At 39.6% G+C, this 15,782-nt stretch overlaps 1 protein-coding gene across 2 annotated transcripts; it reads left to right on the top strand.

Moving 5' to 3' along the window:
* Positions 1–1,544: 1,544 nt before the first annotated feature.
* tmem62 (transmembrane protein 62) lies at positions 1,545–15,515 on the top strand. Of its 2 annotated transcripts, XM_079692298.1 has the most exons (14): positions 1,545–1,862; positions 1,978–2,197; positions 3,490–3,601; positions 5,645–5,782; positions 6,240–6,285; positions 6,764–6,905; positions 7,291–7,415; positions 8,183–8,305; positions 8,880–9,035; positions 10,596–10,755; positions 10,924–11,122; positions 11,754–11,849; positions 12,041–12,159; positions 12,760–15,515. In XM_079692298.1, exons 1-14 carry the CDS (start codon positions 1,825–1,827, stop codon positions 13,078–13,080), a joined length of 1,995 nt encoding a protein of 664 aa, XP_079548424.1. In that variant the 5' UTR covers positions 1,545–1,824; the 3' UTR covers positions 13,081–15,515. The 2 variants fall into 2 exon arrangements, with proteins under 2 accessions (XP_079548424.1, XP_079548425.1); XM_079692299.1 differs by lacking the exon at positions 1,545–1,862 and having other exon boundaries at positions 1,984–2,165.
* Positions 15,516–15,782: the final 267 nt, after the last annotated feature.

Genomic DNA, 15,782 nt, shown 5'->3' with positions numbered 1-15,782 from the left:
ATGTCTTAATTATCTTAATTTATGAAGGTTAAGAAAAAACGAAAAACCACCACTAGAAGGCGACATTAACTCATATGTATCTGACAAAGCTCTGACAACCTTTCGTCCAGTTTATTTTATTTTACAATACAATTAAAAAAAAATCCTTACCTTATTGATGTTTTTGCTCTTACAGCAGAAGTCATTTAACACAGCTGTTTTAATAGATACAACTATTTAACTATTTTTATATAGGTTGTCAAACCTGGTTAAGCTTTGTTTTTGCAAAGTTTACAAACTAGTAACATGTAACCAATCTCACCACTTTCCCATTAGCATCAATATATTGACATGACAGGAAATTGATTTGAACCCCTCCCAAAGGTTGGATTATATTATGATTCCCATAACTCCTCGACATTGCAATTGCAGGAAGGAACAAGGGGGAGGAAAACATTATTACTCACATGAGTGTACGTCATACAGATCTCAAGCACTCATTATAGGAAATTATACTGGGAAATGCTCCCACTGTAGAAAAACACAGGCCGCAAATATTGTGACATTATTTCGTTTTTAAAATAAACACATTGAGTTGTTATTGACCTTCAACTAAGTACGTATACTGTACTGTACTTATGTAGTATTTTGAGGTACTTTACTTGAATATTTCCATGTTATGTTACTTACTGTATACTCTTCTACTCCACCACTACACTGCATAATAAGTACTTTTACTTTTGTTACTTTAAGTATACTTAGATGCCAATACTTTTGAACTTTTACTTGAGTAACATTTGCAATGCAGGACTTTTGTATCAGAGTATTCCTACACTTTGGTATTTCTACTTTTACTTAAGTGCAAGACCTGAAAACTTCTCCCACCACTGCTCCTGGGGAAACAAAGGGAGCAAATATTGGGACATTATTCAGTTTTTAAAAGTATGTATAGTTGATGAAATTTAGAGTTTGTATTCCTGCATAGTGTTTAGTTGTATTTATAGCAGGGGTGTCCAAACTGGCCCGGGGGCCAAATGCGGCCCGCGGACCATTTTGAATCGGCTCTCAGCGAATTCAAAAAGTAGGCCTACAATGGAATATGGCCCACAAATGAAACTTGTGATTGTCTTATATTGTACTTCTTAACTATAAATGTAAATATATATTACCCAGTAGTATCCATGTGTTAATAAGACCACTTTTCAAATAAATTCAGTCAATTAAAGTTGGAAACATTTTCTAACATATCTTAGTTGATAAGAAAAAAAGCCCAATTACTTATTTACATAACAAGCTTGAAATACAGCCTTCCTATTTCTCCTTATTATAATCAATCTGAGGCTTCTGTTTTAATGGACGAGCTGTCAACACTCACATGCATAATTTACCTACATTTGATTGATTTTGCTCATTTATAACTGAACTTATGAGAGGCCCAGCCCTTCTTATATTTTTCTGTATGTGGCCCTCGGTGAAAAAAGTTTGGACACCTCTGATTTATTGTCTATGGTTTTGTTGTATGCTCAACACCAGTTGGTGGCGTTATAGCACTTTTAGACTGACTTGCCAACTGTTAATAAACACCAAAGAAGAAAAAAACGGTTTGTTACGGTTCCCGGAAAACGTTGTCAGAGTGGGAGCTCTCTTTTCTCATTTTTCTCTCAGAGTGGGAGCTCTTCCTGCCAACATTCAGTTGGTGACGTTTTCACATCCACGGGTCTGTCTGTCTGCTCGGCAGCTGGTAGGCAGCTAGCAGTCAGCTAACCCGCTACCTCCTCCTCCTCCTCCTCCTCCTCCTCCTCCTCCAGCTGAGCGGAGAGCCGTGGGTGAAACCCCCGCACCTCCATGCATCTCCCGGGGCCGCGATGGCAGCGACAGAGACGGTCTGACATCGTAGCTATGTAGCTAAATGCCTCACAGTATCCGTAGTTAATGTTAGCCTGGTGATTCGTGTAGCTGTTTCCCACCAGTAGCTAGCTGTTTTTCTGCCCGGGACAGACGGCCTCTCTCCAGGAGGATGCTGAAGCTGTTCGCCGCGCTGGTGGTTCTCGGGCTGGCCATGGCGTGCATCACCTCCTGGATGCTGGACAGCTACGACACGGCATGGCACCCGAAGCGGAGCATCCAGCACCCGATTGCCGGGGATGGAGAGGAACATACCGGGAGCTCTCCACCATTTCCCGACGGCGAGTTGAGCAATATTTTCTGGTTTATACAGGTGGGATTTATTCTGTGTGTCGCTAACGAGCTTTATTTAGTCTTTGGTCATTTACCATACAATGAATTAAAGCCTCCCAATTCAAACATATATCTGTTCCGTGATGTAAAGTAACTAAGTACGTTTACTCAAGTACTTTACTTAACAATGTTCAGAGACCTGCACTTTACTTCCTACTTTGTACTTCTACTCCGATACAGTTTAGAGCTTAATCATATTTGTACTTCACTACATTTATTTATTATTTACTTTACAGATTTGGATTAATGGTATGAAATATAATCAACCCTTAAATAAGACCTTAGTTACACCAAGAGTACATTTCCAAAGCTATCATGCAGTACACAAAATCATTAAAAGTAGCACCTTTTATGTGCTTTGATAAACCCCTTAATGCTTCAATAATTTCCAAACCTTTGATATGTATTTTTGAACTGGGCCAATCTGCATACCTTTAGTTTTACTTGAGTAACATTTTGAATACAGGACATTCATTTGTAACTGGTACTTCTACTTTTAGTGAAGTACATGATCTGAGAACTTCTTCAACCTCTGTTGGTCATTTACCATAAATGGAGTGAAATCCCCTTAAAATTCAACCATATCTCCTGTTTTTAATATTATAGTCTTACTTGTTCAACACCTGGCTTCCTTTGGCTCAGCAGTGTTGTCATTGGAAGCTAGCTGTGGTAGGTCACACTCTGAACCCTCTCTGAATGATTGACAGAAAGAGGTCAGTGACCACAGAAGTGTGTCTTTGTCAGGTTAAAAATGTGCTTCAGCAACACAGTAAGTTGTAGTCAAATGTCACCTTTTGTGTTTTACTTGAGTTAAAAATAGCAATCATACAGGGGTAACAAAATATCCAAGTAACAGCCCTACATTCAATATCTTTAATAACTAAAAGAACAATTAGTGTTAGTGGTCCTTAAGGTACATTCTCAATGTGTTCATTATGTAAAGTGGCCCATTTGTGAATTTGTCTGTCAATTTGTAGAAGGGCTACAACAACTAGTCTACATATTTATTTAATTGGTAAATCTGCAGCGTATTTTTTTAAATTAATTAATCAATCCTTATTTTTTCTTTAACATTTCTGAAAATGAAATAGACTTTAAGAATGTCCATCCCTGTTAGTTAAGTCCAAGGTGTTGTCTTTTAATGTCTTGTTTTGTCAGTCACAAACTTTATATATACAGTCTATGGTCACAAAGCAAAAGATTCAGTTTCGGCTTAATATGAAATAACACACAGATTCTCATTATGTTGTCATGTTTTTTGTCTGGTTCAAGGTTTCCGACATTCACATAAGCAGATTTCACGACCCAAGACGCGTTCCTGACTTTGAAAAGTTCTGCACTGGAACAATTGAAGTGATCAAGCCTGATCTAGTGCTCGCAACAGGTACAGTAATCACTCCATTTTACACTATGCTGGTTTGAGACTATAGAGTGCCACAGTGACGCGTCCTAAAACCCGGAAGTAAACTCCTTCCGGTTCCTTAGACAAAAAAGCAATGCAATTTCTCCATAGGATTTTGGAAAATAGCTCTGTGGTTGAAAAACATTTAAGAGACGGATCACGTTTTGTTCAGCCGGATAATCTCCACATGTCTACCCTACTTTTATCATTTTCGAATCATAAATCTAGTCGCCAGAAACAAAATGCTAACGTTATGCTATAAATGAACTACAGCAGGGTCGCTGCTTCAACGTCACGCACAACTTAAGATCCATATTCAAACATACAGATTCTAAATGGTACAAGTTGAAGCGTTTGTTTGAACAGTTTGCAGGAGGCAGGTACTTGCTTTCAAGCAGAACACGGGGAAAAACAAACTTAGAGGAGTGTTTACGTGTTCGGTGTAATGACGTAAAACGGCCTCGACAACTTCTGTAGTCCTATTCAGCCACTTGGTAACAACCATCGTTTTTCAGACACGTAAACTCTTCAAGAATCACCAGTGGGGTCACTGCTGATGTATTTAATGTCGTAGAACAAAACGTGATCCTTCTCTTCAATTTGTGTCAACCACAGACCTTATTTCCAGATATTTTCCAAAATCCTATGGAGAAATTGCATTGCTTTTTGTGGAAGGAACCGGAAGTGGTAACATGCTAACGTACTCTATAAACAGTACAATTAAGAAGACAAAGGGGATGAATATTTGTACTTCTCCTCTTTGCCAATAATTACGAGACAACCGATAGTTTCACATTTCAGTATTTTAATTATAGTGTTATTGAACTTTAGTTTATGAACACCTGAGGATAAAAAGGGCTAAGATGTAGTTATCAAATATGAATGAATTCATATTCTATAGCTCTGACCTAACCAGATCTACCTGGAAACACTACTTAAACACAAATAAAACATACAACGGTTCAGCCTCTTTAAATGAAAATTTATTATTTCTAGTTTGGTACATCAGAAAATTCAACACCTCTATAGGACACTTCTCCTTGACACTCATCCATTTTTCTCCTTGATAAAGCTTTCCTCCTCTGATTTTAAACCAACAAAAAAGTATTCATAGTACACATATTTGGTATGGCACCTTCCCTTCCCAGCTGATTTTTTATTACCGTAATTTCCGGACTATAAGGCGCACCTGAATATAAGCCGCAGCAGCTAAATTGAATGATGTGTACATATATAAGCCGCACTGGACTATAAGCCGCAGGTGTTTTAATGTTTAATTACCATATGTAAGGGTTCGTGCACAGAGGGGATTGTCGGGAAAAAGATGGCTGTTTGAGGAAGCTCCCATTTATTAACATTTCAACAAACAAGTTGCATATTTGCATAACGTATTCAAGTGTTAGCATTTAGTGCAATAGTAGCTACAGAACATGTGCTGTGCTGTGTAAACTGTACTGTATCACATAGCGTTTCAGACACACAAACTTTTCAACTTTCAAACTCCCAGCCCACGTACCGGCAGTGATCTACAGCAGCGGTTTTCAACCAGTGGTACGGGGACAAACTGTCTCGCTCTCGTAATGTCTGTCTGTCTTGCTCTCGTTCTGTCTCTCGTACCACTCTCGGTTCCACTTTTACTTTTGCGCGCTACCTGTCTCACTCTTTTCCGGCCTCCAGCTTTTCCTGCTGGAGCCCGCCGCTTAAAGGTGGGGGTCCGCGGACCGGCCATAGAGCCCATAGAGTTAAAGGTGGTGGACTGTAACCTGTAAAACCCATAGATTTAGGAGGTCCCCTAGTGGCCGTTAGCTGTAAAAATCCATAGATTAGCCGCACCGTTATATAAGCCGCAGGGTTGAAAAATGGGAAAAAAAGGCGCGGCTTATAGTCCGAAAATTACGGTAATTTTGAATCATCTCATACACATTGAAACAGAGAGTACCCTTCCAACTTCAATCAAATTAGGAAAGTATTTGAATGAAGCAGCAGCCATGTTGTTTCTCTCATGTATCTCCTTCGCTCTCACAGGGGATTTGACAGATGCTAAAACGGAGAGTAAGGTGGGCTCGCTCCAGCACGAGGTGGAGTGGCAGGCCTACCACAACATCCTGAAGAGGTCTCGTGTGATGGAGCGCACGAGGTGGATAGACATCCGAGGAAATCATGGTGATTAACCGCAGCACTTTGTTGTCTTTTAATGTTCTCTGCAAACTCACTGGTGCCATGGAAACATCCCAGAGTACAATTAAGATTTTCTGAAGAATCCATTAACTGCGGTGCTCATGCTACCCCTCCTCTTCGCTGCCTCTTTCCCCTCTTTTATTGGATCGCAAGCTATTAGATGGGAAAGAAGATATCTTAACTTTGTAGCTTTTGAAAGAAAAAAGAAAGCTAGTTATTGGATCTGGAGTTTCTGTGACCACCAAATCTCCTCTTATTGATCGCAGTGGTAGATATGTTTCCTGTTATTGTGTCTGTTAGTGGGTTCTGTGTTTATCTAGTTTGATATCAAACGAGGAAATCAGAATCATAGACTTTCTTCATTAGACATGCTGGTGTTTAGCAAGCAAATGATGAAATTACCTTTTGTTAAACCTCACCATCATTTCATTTCTTCTGACAGATGCCTTCAATATAATGTCATTGGACAGCGTCAACAATTATTACCGGTCAGTATGATACACAGTAAACACCTGATTTATATACTGTTACAGTCTACTCCTCCATGTCCTATATTAGCGAGCTAAATGTGAAGTCGATCAGAGAGCGTAATAACTTCAAAGCCTCTGAAACCGGAGTAGTTGCAGTTGCAAACCTATTTTTGCCAATAATGCGAGCTGTCTGAGTTTCCTGAGGACTGAAATAGAAGCACACTCGGCAGAAAGAGACACTGACTCTCCTTTCTTCTGACACAAATGATGTTTTATGTGACATTGCTGCTTCTGTTAATGCTGATTTTTATCTTTGATCTCCTTAATATTCCTAATGTTGTGGCCAGACAAAGGCTGTCTCCTGTGCAAGCCTAATTTATTTATTTATATAAAAAATGCATCAAATTATCTCTCAGCACTCTGTGGAAGCTGCTGGCTCCCTCCCAAACCACCCTTGTTGCTCTAATAGACTTTTTTTTTTTTCAATGTTCTCTAGGAAGTACTCTGCTAATCAGAAAATAGGCTCATTCCACTATGTTCACAAAACTCCCTTTGGCAACTACTCCTTTGTCTGTGCGGACGCCACTCTGACTCCGGGACCCAAGAGGCCGTACAATTTCTTTGGTATTCTTAACCAGGTATAACTCCAGTGCACAATCTGTTGAATATAAACATTGGCTGAATATTTTGTAAACTTTAGAAAACAGAGAACCTTTGAATACTTAAAACAACCGTTCTGTTATTACCCATTAGAGGATTAGAGGAGGCTTAAAGGATTTAAGGTCATAATCCTCTATAGGGAACTGTGGCCATTAAAAAGTAAATGGAAAATAAAATGTTTCAAAATTAGATGGTTGTACTAAATGACACAATGTACAATATTCACTTACTAGAAATGATAATTAACAGTACCTTATGTGTCTTAAAAAAGGAACAAATCCAGCACTTGTACAGTATACTGCAGATAATACATGTCAAGTAATATATAGTTATTCTAATGTATTTTCTCTCAATCTATGAAAGACTCAAATGGACCTGCTGGACACGTTCAGAGCTGAGAGTCTGAAAAGCAACCAGTCGATCTGGTTTGGCCACTACACCACCTCCACTGTGGTCTCCCCATCTCCAGGAATCAGAGACTTGATGAGGTAGGACTCGGAGTGCCGAACCAGCTACATTCCTTACAAGTACATTGTCCCATTGTCTGCCGACAGGTTTGACTTAACACACAAGCTTAGAACAAGAAGCTAAAGGTGAGGAGTGTTTTACTTGCAACTGGTTCACTCCATTAAATTATTTAAATTAAATTAAAGTGGTGGGACATTTCTTATTTAGAATCCCTAATTTAGCTTTTTTTAAATCCACTTTCTCATATCTATTCTACATCAACATGTGTCCCCTCTGTGGAAAGAGACTCTGAATGTTTCAGGAAAAAAGATTCTCTCTCTTTTTGTCCTGATCCATTTCTATAAAAACCTGTCGGAAAATGAACTGATCAGATTTTGGCCACTTTATGATGTCATAACGATTTTTTGGCTCGTGTAACCATTAGCCAATCACCAACCAAGTTAACCCCTCCCCCCCCCCACCTTATCACCTGAATCTCCTCCTAGAGCACCATTGTGTTCTTTGTAACCAAATATCTCTCAGAGGGGCGTGGGGAGGGGCTCCTTATTTTTCATCTAAAGTAACAGACACTTTTGAAAAAGGGCTGAAACAGAGGGGATTATGGGTAATGCTGCAATGATCTGTTTGGTGTTTGGAGCCAATCAGAGACATGTTCTGTATATATCTGAGACCTACAATATATTGATGGAAAACAGTATAATAGGGGACCTTTAAAATATTTACAGCAGTAGTTGGCGTATTACGACAATGTTACTTATATTCTTACATGTGGGATCCTTGTGTTTAGATCTGCAGTAGCGTATCTGTGTGGCCACCTGCACACGCTGGGCGGCCTGATGCCCATCCTCCACAGCCGACACCCCAAAGGGACCCTGGAGCTGGAGCTGGGCGACTGGATGGACAACCGCAGGTACGAAAGAAAACAAGAAGTTATTATTTTCCCATCTTGTTTGTTTGTTTGTTCACCATGTAAAGCGGCCTTGGGTCCCTTGAAAGGTGCTATACAAATGTAATCTATTATTATTATTATTATTATTATTATTATTAAAAGGTCTTGAATGAATTGGACAAAAGTCTAAAATATTTTCATCTTGGTCAAACGATTTCCTATTTGAACGCAGGTCGTCATCATTAGCCTATTATATAATAAAACAACAGTGGATTATGTTAAAAGTTGTTAAATCAATGTTTATTGAGTTTCAGTAGGAAACTATAATAGCTGTTTACTTCATTTAAATTATAATTTTAGATGATACTGTTTATGCGGGTCAACTTTGTATTTCATTGAATGCAATATATCCTTTTAATTATTCTTATGCTTGTGGGAAATACTGAAAAATTGTGTCTAAATAATTCAAGGCCATATCGGCCCTGGTAGTCCCTTGTATTGTCATATTGTGAGAATGCATTAAATTGCACTTTGAGTAAATTAAAAAGGTCTTGAACTTGATTCCTGCAATAACCCGTCTCACTCCTGTCTCCAGGTACAGGGTTCTGGCCTTTGACAACGACCTGCTGAGTTTCTCCGACCTGAAGTTTGAGCAGTGGCCAGCCGTGCTCATCACAAACCCCAAGGACGCTCAGTACCTGCACCCCGGACTGGAGCCGCTGGGCCGAATACGGAGATCAACGCACATCAGGTGTTTGTTCTGTGTGTGATCACTGTTTGCTGAGCCAGAAACCCCTCCCTGGCCTCTCACCTTCTACACAAGCTCACACAACACACATGTTTACTGAGCACCTGCCACTTACACCTATAGACCCATACTGTGGAGATTCAAGATTCAAGGCTGTTATTGTCATTCGTACATAGCTACAGTGTAGTTATGCAGATGAAAATCTTAGGTCCCAGGCAGTGCAACACAATAAAACAGATACAAGTTAATACAATAACATTTTGTAGCTTGTTTTCAATAAGTATATAAATGGTCCAAAGAGGTTGTATTCTACAGTCTGCCTGAATGTAATCATTGCGTAGGTGTGTAGTGTGATTCTGTGGAGTTTATTTATGGCATCCCGTTGGATTTGACGTCATCTGAACAGGACATCTCACGCTCACTGATTGATAGCGCGCGAAGGTCCGTTTACGCCGGTTGCTAAGCAACATCGTTATGGGGAAATGCAAGTCTGCGTCCAAATGGTTGGAAGATAAGGAGGAAGGACAATCAATACTGTATATAGTAAATGTGAGGTAAAGTGTGTTGCCAAGGTAACCGGTTAGAACTCGAAGTGGCGACGAGGTCTTAAAATGTATGGAAAGGGTCTTAAAGAAGGTCTTAAAATGTATTACATTTGACTTCAGGATTCCTGCATATACCCTGGATACATAATGTGTAAGTTACAAACAGGTGAATGTTATGGATGTACTTAGTTAAGGTGTTTAACAGTCTTATGGCCTGTGGAATAAAACGGTCCCTGAGTCTGGTGGTTTTATTCCGGATGCTGAAAGAATAGCGTTAGTGTTTTTTAACCCCGAACTCTTATTTTCCATGTTTTCACCACCACCTGAGCAATGGGAACAACTATTGTTGAAATTGGGCCAGTCTGGAGTACGAGTGCTGCAGCTGCAGAACAAGCTGCAGTATAATCTTTCCAGGTTGATGTTTGTCCGATATAAGTGCTTGTTTTTGCCCCCGATAGGCTTTGATTTATTTCCTGGACTTTATTCAATTATCGTTGTCCCCATTCGTCACTATAAAGATTTGGGTTAGTTCCTCTTTTAAAGGACTAGTTAAAATTGAGAGACAAGAGGCAATTCTTTCAACTTAGTCTTTATAAGCTATTTTCTCACATCCAATAGTACTCCAATTTAGATGAACAGTTTCTTTAACAAAGGGGTCACAACACGTCTCAAATCCTAAAAATTAAACATGAGAATATGAAAAAAAAAGTATAGAAATCAAATCAATAATGACACTGTAAATGACAAGAGGCAATTCTAAACATTTTGTCTATTTCTTATGAACCACTGTACTTATTTCAATGGATTTTTTTGTTATAAAGATACAAATATTTATACCCTGTATGTCTAAATTATTTCATAAACTAGTCATATTTGTTTTTACAAATATTCTGGAAATCAGCATAATATGTCCTCTTTAAGTAACACATTGCATGTTTTGCAACCTTAGCACAAGAAAGAAATGGAACTTTTTTTAAATGTTCAATATTTAACCCTTAATTGTCTCGGTTCCAAATAGGATCTTGGCTTTCTCGGAGGCCACAATCACAGCGGTGCATGTGAGCGTGGATGGGGAGCCTCTGGGGGAGGGCCGCTCTGCTGGAGGTCCTCTCTATGTTCTGCTGTGGGATCCATCTCTCTACCTCACTGGAGTGCACACCATCAGAGTTAAAGTGGAGGTCAGTGGAGCTTTCATTTATCTTAAAGTGTCCAGAGACTTGATCTAATTTGACGCTTTAATTACAATATGGATCTGCTGTCTTGGCACTAAGATTTTCAACGTGCTTGTTCTTATACTTATAGAATTGACAATATGCTTATCTTATCTTTGTGTGTGTGTGTGTCAGGACTCGGCGGGCCGGTCGTCAGTGCGGGAGCAGCACTTTACTCTGGAGGGCAACCTGACTCCTAGCTTTGGGTTCATGCAGTCCTTCATCCTCCTCACAGACCACTACATCCTGGCCCGAGCAGCCTTCATATTCGTTATCCTGCTGAATGTGGGGGTGCTGCTGGCCTTCAGGTTCCTGCCTGCTCCTTCTGGGAGAGGTGAGCTGTCACTGATTACTAGTCAAATGCTCATATTTTTGTTTGATTACAGAAAACTGAAGTTACCTGTTGTCTACGATCAGACTCTGCAGGATTTAAAATCAGATATTGGCAACATAACGCCATAAAATGTCTCAAAAAGACTAGACATGTTTGATATTTTGTAAGATGTACTTTAATCTAAAATGTTTCAGACACATTTAAAACCAAGAAACATCCATCATTTTAACCAAAGTATTGGGTTGTTTCATTTGATTGCCTGTTCATCCGGTTACAAGCAACATTTATTTTTTACAACTTCTGAGATGTTTATCGTTTTTAACTTTATTTGAACTGGAATAAGATTTAAGGGTTTTTCCAGTTTTTATCAGCAATTATTTTACTTTGAAGAGGATGAGACCTGTTTCAATCATTTGGCTTCCTAGGAAAACCCAATAATCGGGAGAAGCTGACTGCAATGACAACACTTCTATAGGACCATGCTATTCAAAATTTCACCAATCTCTGTCTCTTGTTTTTGTTTTGATTGAGAAACCCTAGCTTCTGAAATGAAATATTGTGCATTTGAGTAATTATTTGAATAACAGCAATAGTTCTTTGTATATTCATATCTTTTTGGTTTTGTCAACAGGATTGACCTCTCAAGCATGCATGTCTCTCCATCTGGTCAGCTCAATGGACACCTTCTACTACTCTCTGCTGCTATTCAACCTGTGTACAGCCTTAGGTGGGTCCACTGCTTTGTCTCATTCCTTGTTAGTGTGCTGCTTCATAGCAAATATACACAATCTCTCTGAAGTTAATACTCAAACTGACTATGAGACATTGCTCTTTAAAAATGCATGGTTTCCTGTCATTTTGCATCTGTTCCTGTATAAATGCATCCTGTGTTGTTTCTGCCTCCCCCCCCCCCCTCAGGGCCATGGTTCGTAGGAGAGCTGATAGATGGCCATAGTGGTGCCTGCTTCGCCTTCGGGGTGTTTGTCGATGGGCACTTCCTGGAAGGAAGTCTCACATATGTTATTGGAGTCGTTCAAGTAAGAACTTACATTTTATATAACGCTTTTACATCTCCCTAGTGTCCGTACACAGACAAAACCTTTAACAGATTTGCTTTGTCTATAATAATATGTGGATATATGGAGTTCAACCAGCAACTTTAATCAAATGGTTTTAATCATCAAAAGGTCACATGGTTACCCCTATGTTTAAGTGTCTGCCCGTAGCGGTGAAGCCACAGAACATTTATTACCCACTCACAAGATATTTAAGGAAAGGAATGGAGATATTGTATTTATTTTTCTAGTTTAACTTTTTTTAGTAAAACACTGACTACCTAAAACTCTTCTGCCATAAACATCTTTAAAATCAACTCACTTTTTGAGCAAGTCATATTCTGTCCTACTTGTGATGAGAGGTCACGGGCAACTATGTCTTCCTTTTTTAAGGGTTCTCAAGCAAAAGTGGTTGAGAGGGAAAAAGGCTTCATAAACCTTTGCTTATCATGGTCAACATTTGTCCCACTTGAAGCCGTATGTTCATATACTGTCCTTGCCTTGCTGTATTTCCTATGAAACATCTGCAGTTGTTTTCAAGCTACTAATCCCATCTAACCGGACTCATTTCCTCTCCGCCAGCTGCTTTTCTTCAACATGCCCCTCACCTGCTATCTCTGCTGGAGCCTCCACCACCGTTGCCGTGGTAACACCTTCCGATCCCACTTCCTGCGGCCGGGCTGCCGCTGGCGGACTCTGGCGTTTCACCTCCTCATGCTGCTGCTGCTCACCTGGCAGGCGCACTCCTGCTACTTCCTCTTCGAGACCTACGGCGCCGTGGCCTTCTTACTGTCTCCGGTCCGCACGTGGGCGTTCGGGCTCAGTCTGCTATTGGTCTACCACGCCTGGACATGCCCCGCCCCTCTCGCTCGTGACAACAGCAAGAGCGTCACTCCTTCTTGACAGTAATTGCACTGTTTCCACCCACGATCTCTCTGGAGCCTGATATATTTTACTGTCTCTATCCACCTTTGAAAGCAGCTCCTTTCTTTCTCTCCTTCTTCCAAAACCAGTACATCACTCACTATCCTGTTAATCTTGTTTACTTAATATGCATGTTATTGTTAAACACCGGTGAGCACATTTCTAGCCATATCCAAAATAATGTGTACAGTGTAAGAAAAGAAAAAAAGACACCTCGGGAGTGAAATAGCCTCTTTGAGCTACGAGCGGTCCAAATTGTGCTGACCTTAACAGTCAGTATATTCGGCTGTGATTCAGAGGGATAGTTTGTCATTTTTAAAGTGGGGTTGTATGAGGAACTGACCCATAAAAAGATGACAGTCATTGCGTCACCACTTTGGAGAGACAGATTACCGGCACAAAAGCTAAGCAACGTACTGCTGTGAATCGGGGACATTGGATTTCTAAAAAAAAAAAATCATTTCTTTAGGTGTATTCAGAATATTTGAAATGCTTCACCTTGCTGACAGAAGCCTTTCTTTTAGGTGGCTACAATATTTGTTGTTCTGCTTCCCCCATCCACAGCAGTGCACTGATTTGCTTAGGTGATCACACTCCTGCTTCTCCAGATCAGAGATGTGCCGATCACATGAGCTACTGATTAAAAACCTCCTGCAACAGCATTTCAAACTATCCCTTTAGGCTGACTCGTTTACTTGAGCGTTTAGCTTTTTTTTAGGAAGTGTTGCCTTGGCCGAATGCCGCCTCACCACTGCCAAAGGATGGATAAGTTAATAATAACGACTTCTTCATCTTTTTATTCTTCCCGCTGAAAATCATTTTCATTCGCTAAATGAAGGCTGGGCGTGCCAAACCATACCTCGTGTTTACCTGCTGACTCACAAACAGTGCGGATAAGAAAGCTTCATTTTGTATTCTGTGAGCTTTCCTAACTCCCCCATGGCCGACGGTGTTGTAGTTACAGTAAATCCGGGGGAGATGACGCAGGAAAATGCAACCGAGGTCATCATATGTTAAAGTTTATTCCACACGTGATTACAGGAGATCAGAGGAAGGAGATTTCCAAATCAATCACATACTGTAGTTGGTCTGTGTTCAAATGGTTGATTTAAAGTGTTTTTAAATAAAATACCATTGCACACAACTGCCACAAAACATGTCAATATTCGCAGTGAATAGTTAAAAAAACGTACACGCCGTTTTTCACCAAAAGGCAACAACATGCCGGTCCTGACTCTTCGTGCTCCTTCAAATGTGACTACAGAAAGCAGCTGTTTGTTTCTCAGGAATGTGAGCACTTGAACAAAAGGCTGGTGCCAGTAGTATTTCAGGACAATGTTTTTATACTACATGGTAGCTCATTGAACTAAAAAACATTTTCAACAGCCCGAGATGTGTGGTGGCTTCCAAACTAAATGAATGTGTAATAGATGTGATGAAATGAGAAGAACCAGTACTATACTGTTTTAATTATTTATTCTTTCTGATTGTATCGAGTGATTTCTCTTTTTTCCCCCCCTTCATGTTATATATCTGCACTGGAAATGGGTATTCCTTGAATTAATTGAAGTTCATTTGAGAGCTTTTTGTGTGAAAACGATGTTTGTCTGTGTTGTTCTGAAGCTGCACTCAATCCGTCTGTAGTAGCAGTTGCCTGAAATCCACCAGAACTAGCTGATCTAAATATAAAAGACAAATAGGGTAAAGACCACATTTATCAAGTCTTTTAATAGAAGTAATGTTCCAACACAGTTGAATCCTGGGTTTTTTCTAAACTATACCCAGCATGAGTGCGGAATAATTGCTCCTGTGATAAGACATGCAGTTTATTATTCGAACAGCTGCTTGACACTGAGAGAGTAAATTATGTGCACTCTTGAAGGAAATTGTTTGAAAACCTTTTCCCTTCTCTGCTCAGACAAGTGTTATGGGAGCACTACCAAATGAATAATTCCAGCGTAGAGACGGATATTAAAAATGGATGACTTTTGTTATTGGCATAGTTAATTTCCCTAATGCTGCGCAGTGCCTCTCACAAGATATATATATATCTGTCCACAAGGAGGGAGTAGTGTGTTGCATTTGACTTCCACACCAACTAATGCATGGAACTGTTTTGTTTTCTGTTGCAGAAAAGCACCAATTGTTATACTCTGAATCTGGTTGTGATTGTTCTGTACTGTGCACTGATTTTAATTTTCACAACAACAAAAAACCCATTACTACCACTAAGTCTCTGAGAGGGCATATACTGTAAGTAATGTACCGGCGATCACTTCTTTTGCATCCTTTCCTATGTTCAAACACTGAAGTATATGAATGAAAAGACTTACTAAGGTAAGAGCCAATCACAATGTTGTTTTATTAATGGTTTATAGTGCTGTGGAATAAAATGTTCATTACAGTAAATCATATATTTTGTGTTTGTTCTCTTGTCATTGTCAAACAAAAGGGAGTCGACAACAATATGAAGCCCAACAATGACAAAAAGTAACCATGTCAATAAATACTTAATATTTATCCTTTTAACTTAAATCAGTTCCCTCGTATTAGGCCTACTCTTTTTTTCCTAATTCAGCTTGGTACACATTTAATCTATTATCCATATCTAACACTTTCCATTTTCCTCAACACATGCAATTTTAATCGTGTTTATAGGATACCAAGATTTCCATTGGTAT

The sequence above is a fragment of the Notothenia rossii genome, assembly GCF_949606895.1.
Source record: "Notothenia rossii genome assembly, chromosome: 7".
NCBI classification, from domain to species: Eukaryota; Metazoa; Chordata; class Actinopteri; order Perciformes; family Nototheniidae; genus Notothenia; species Notothenia rossii.
Note: the sequence above shows the minus strand (reverse complement) of the source record. Positions and strands in the feature narration are given on the sequence as shown.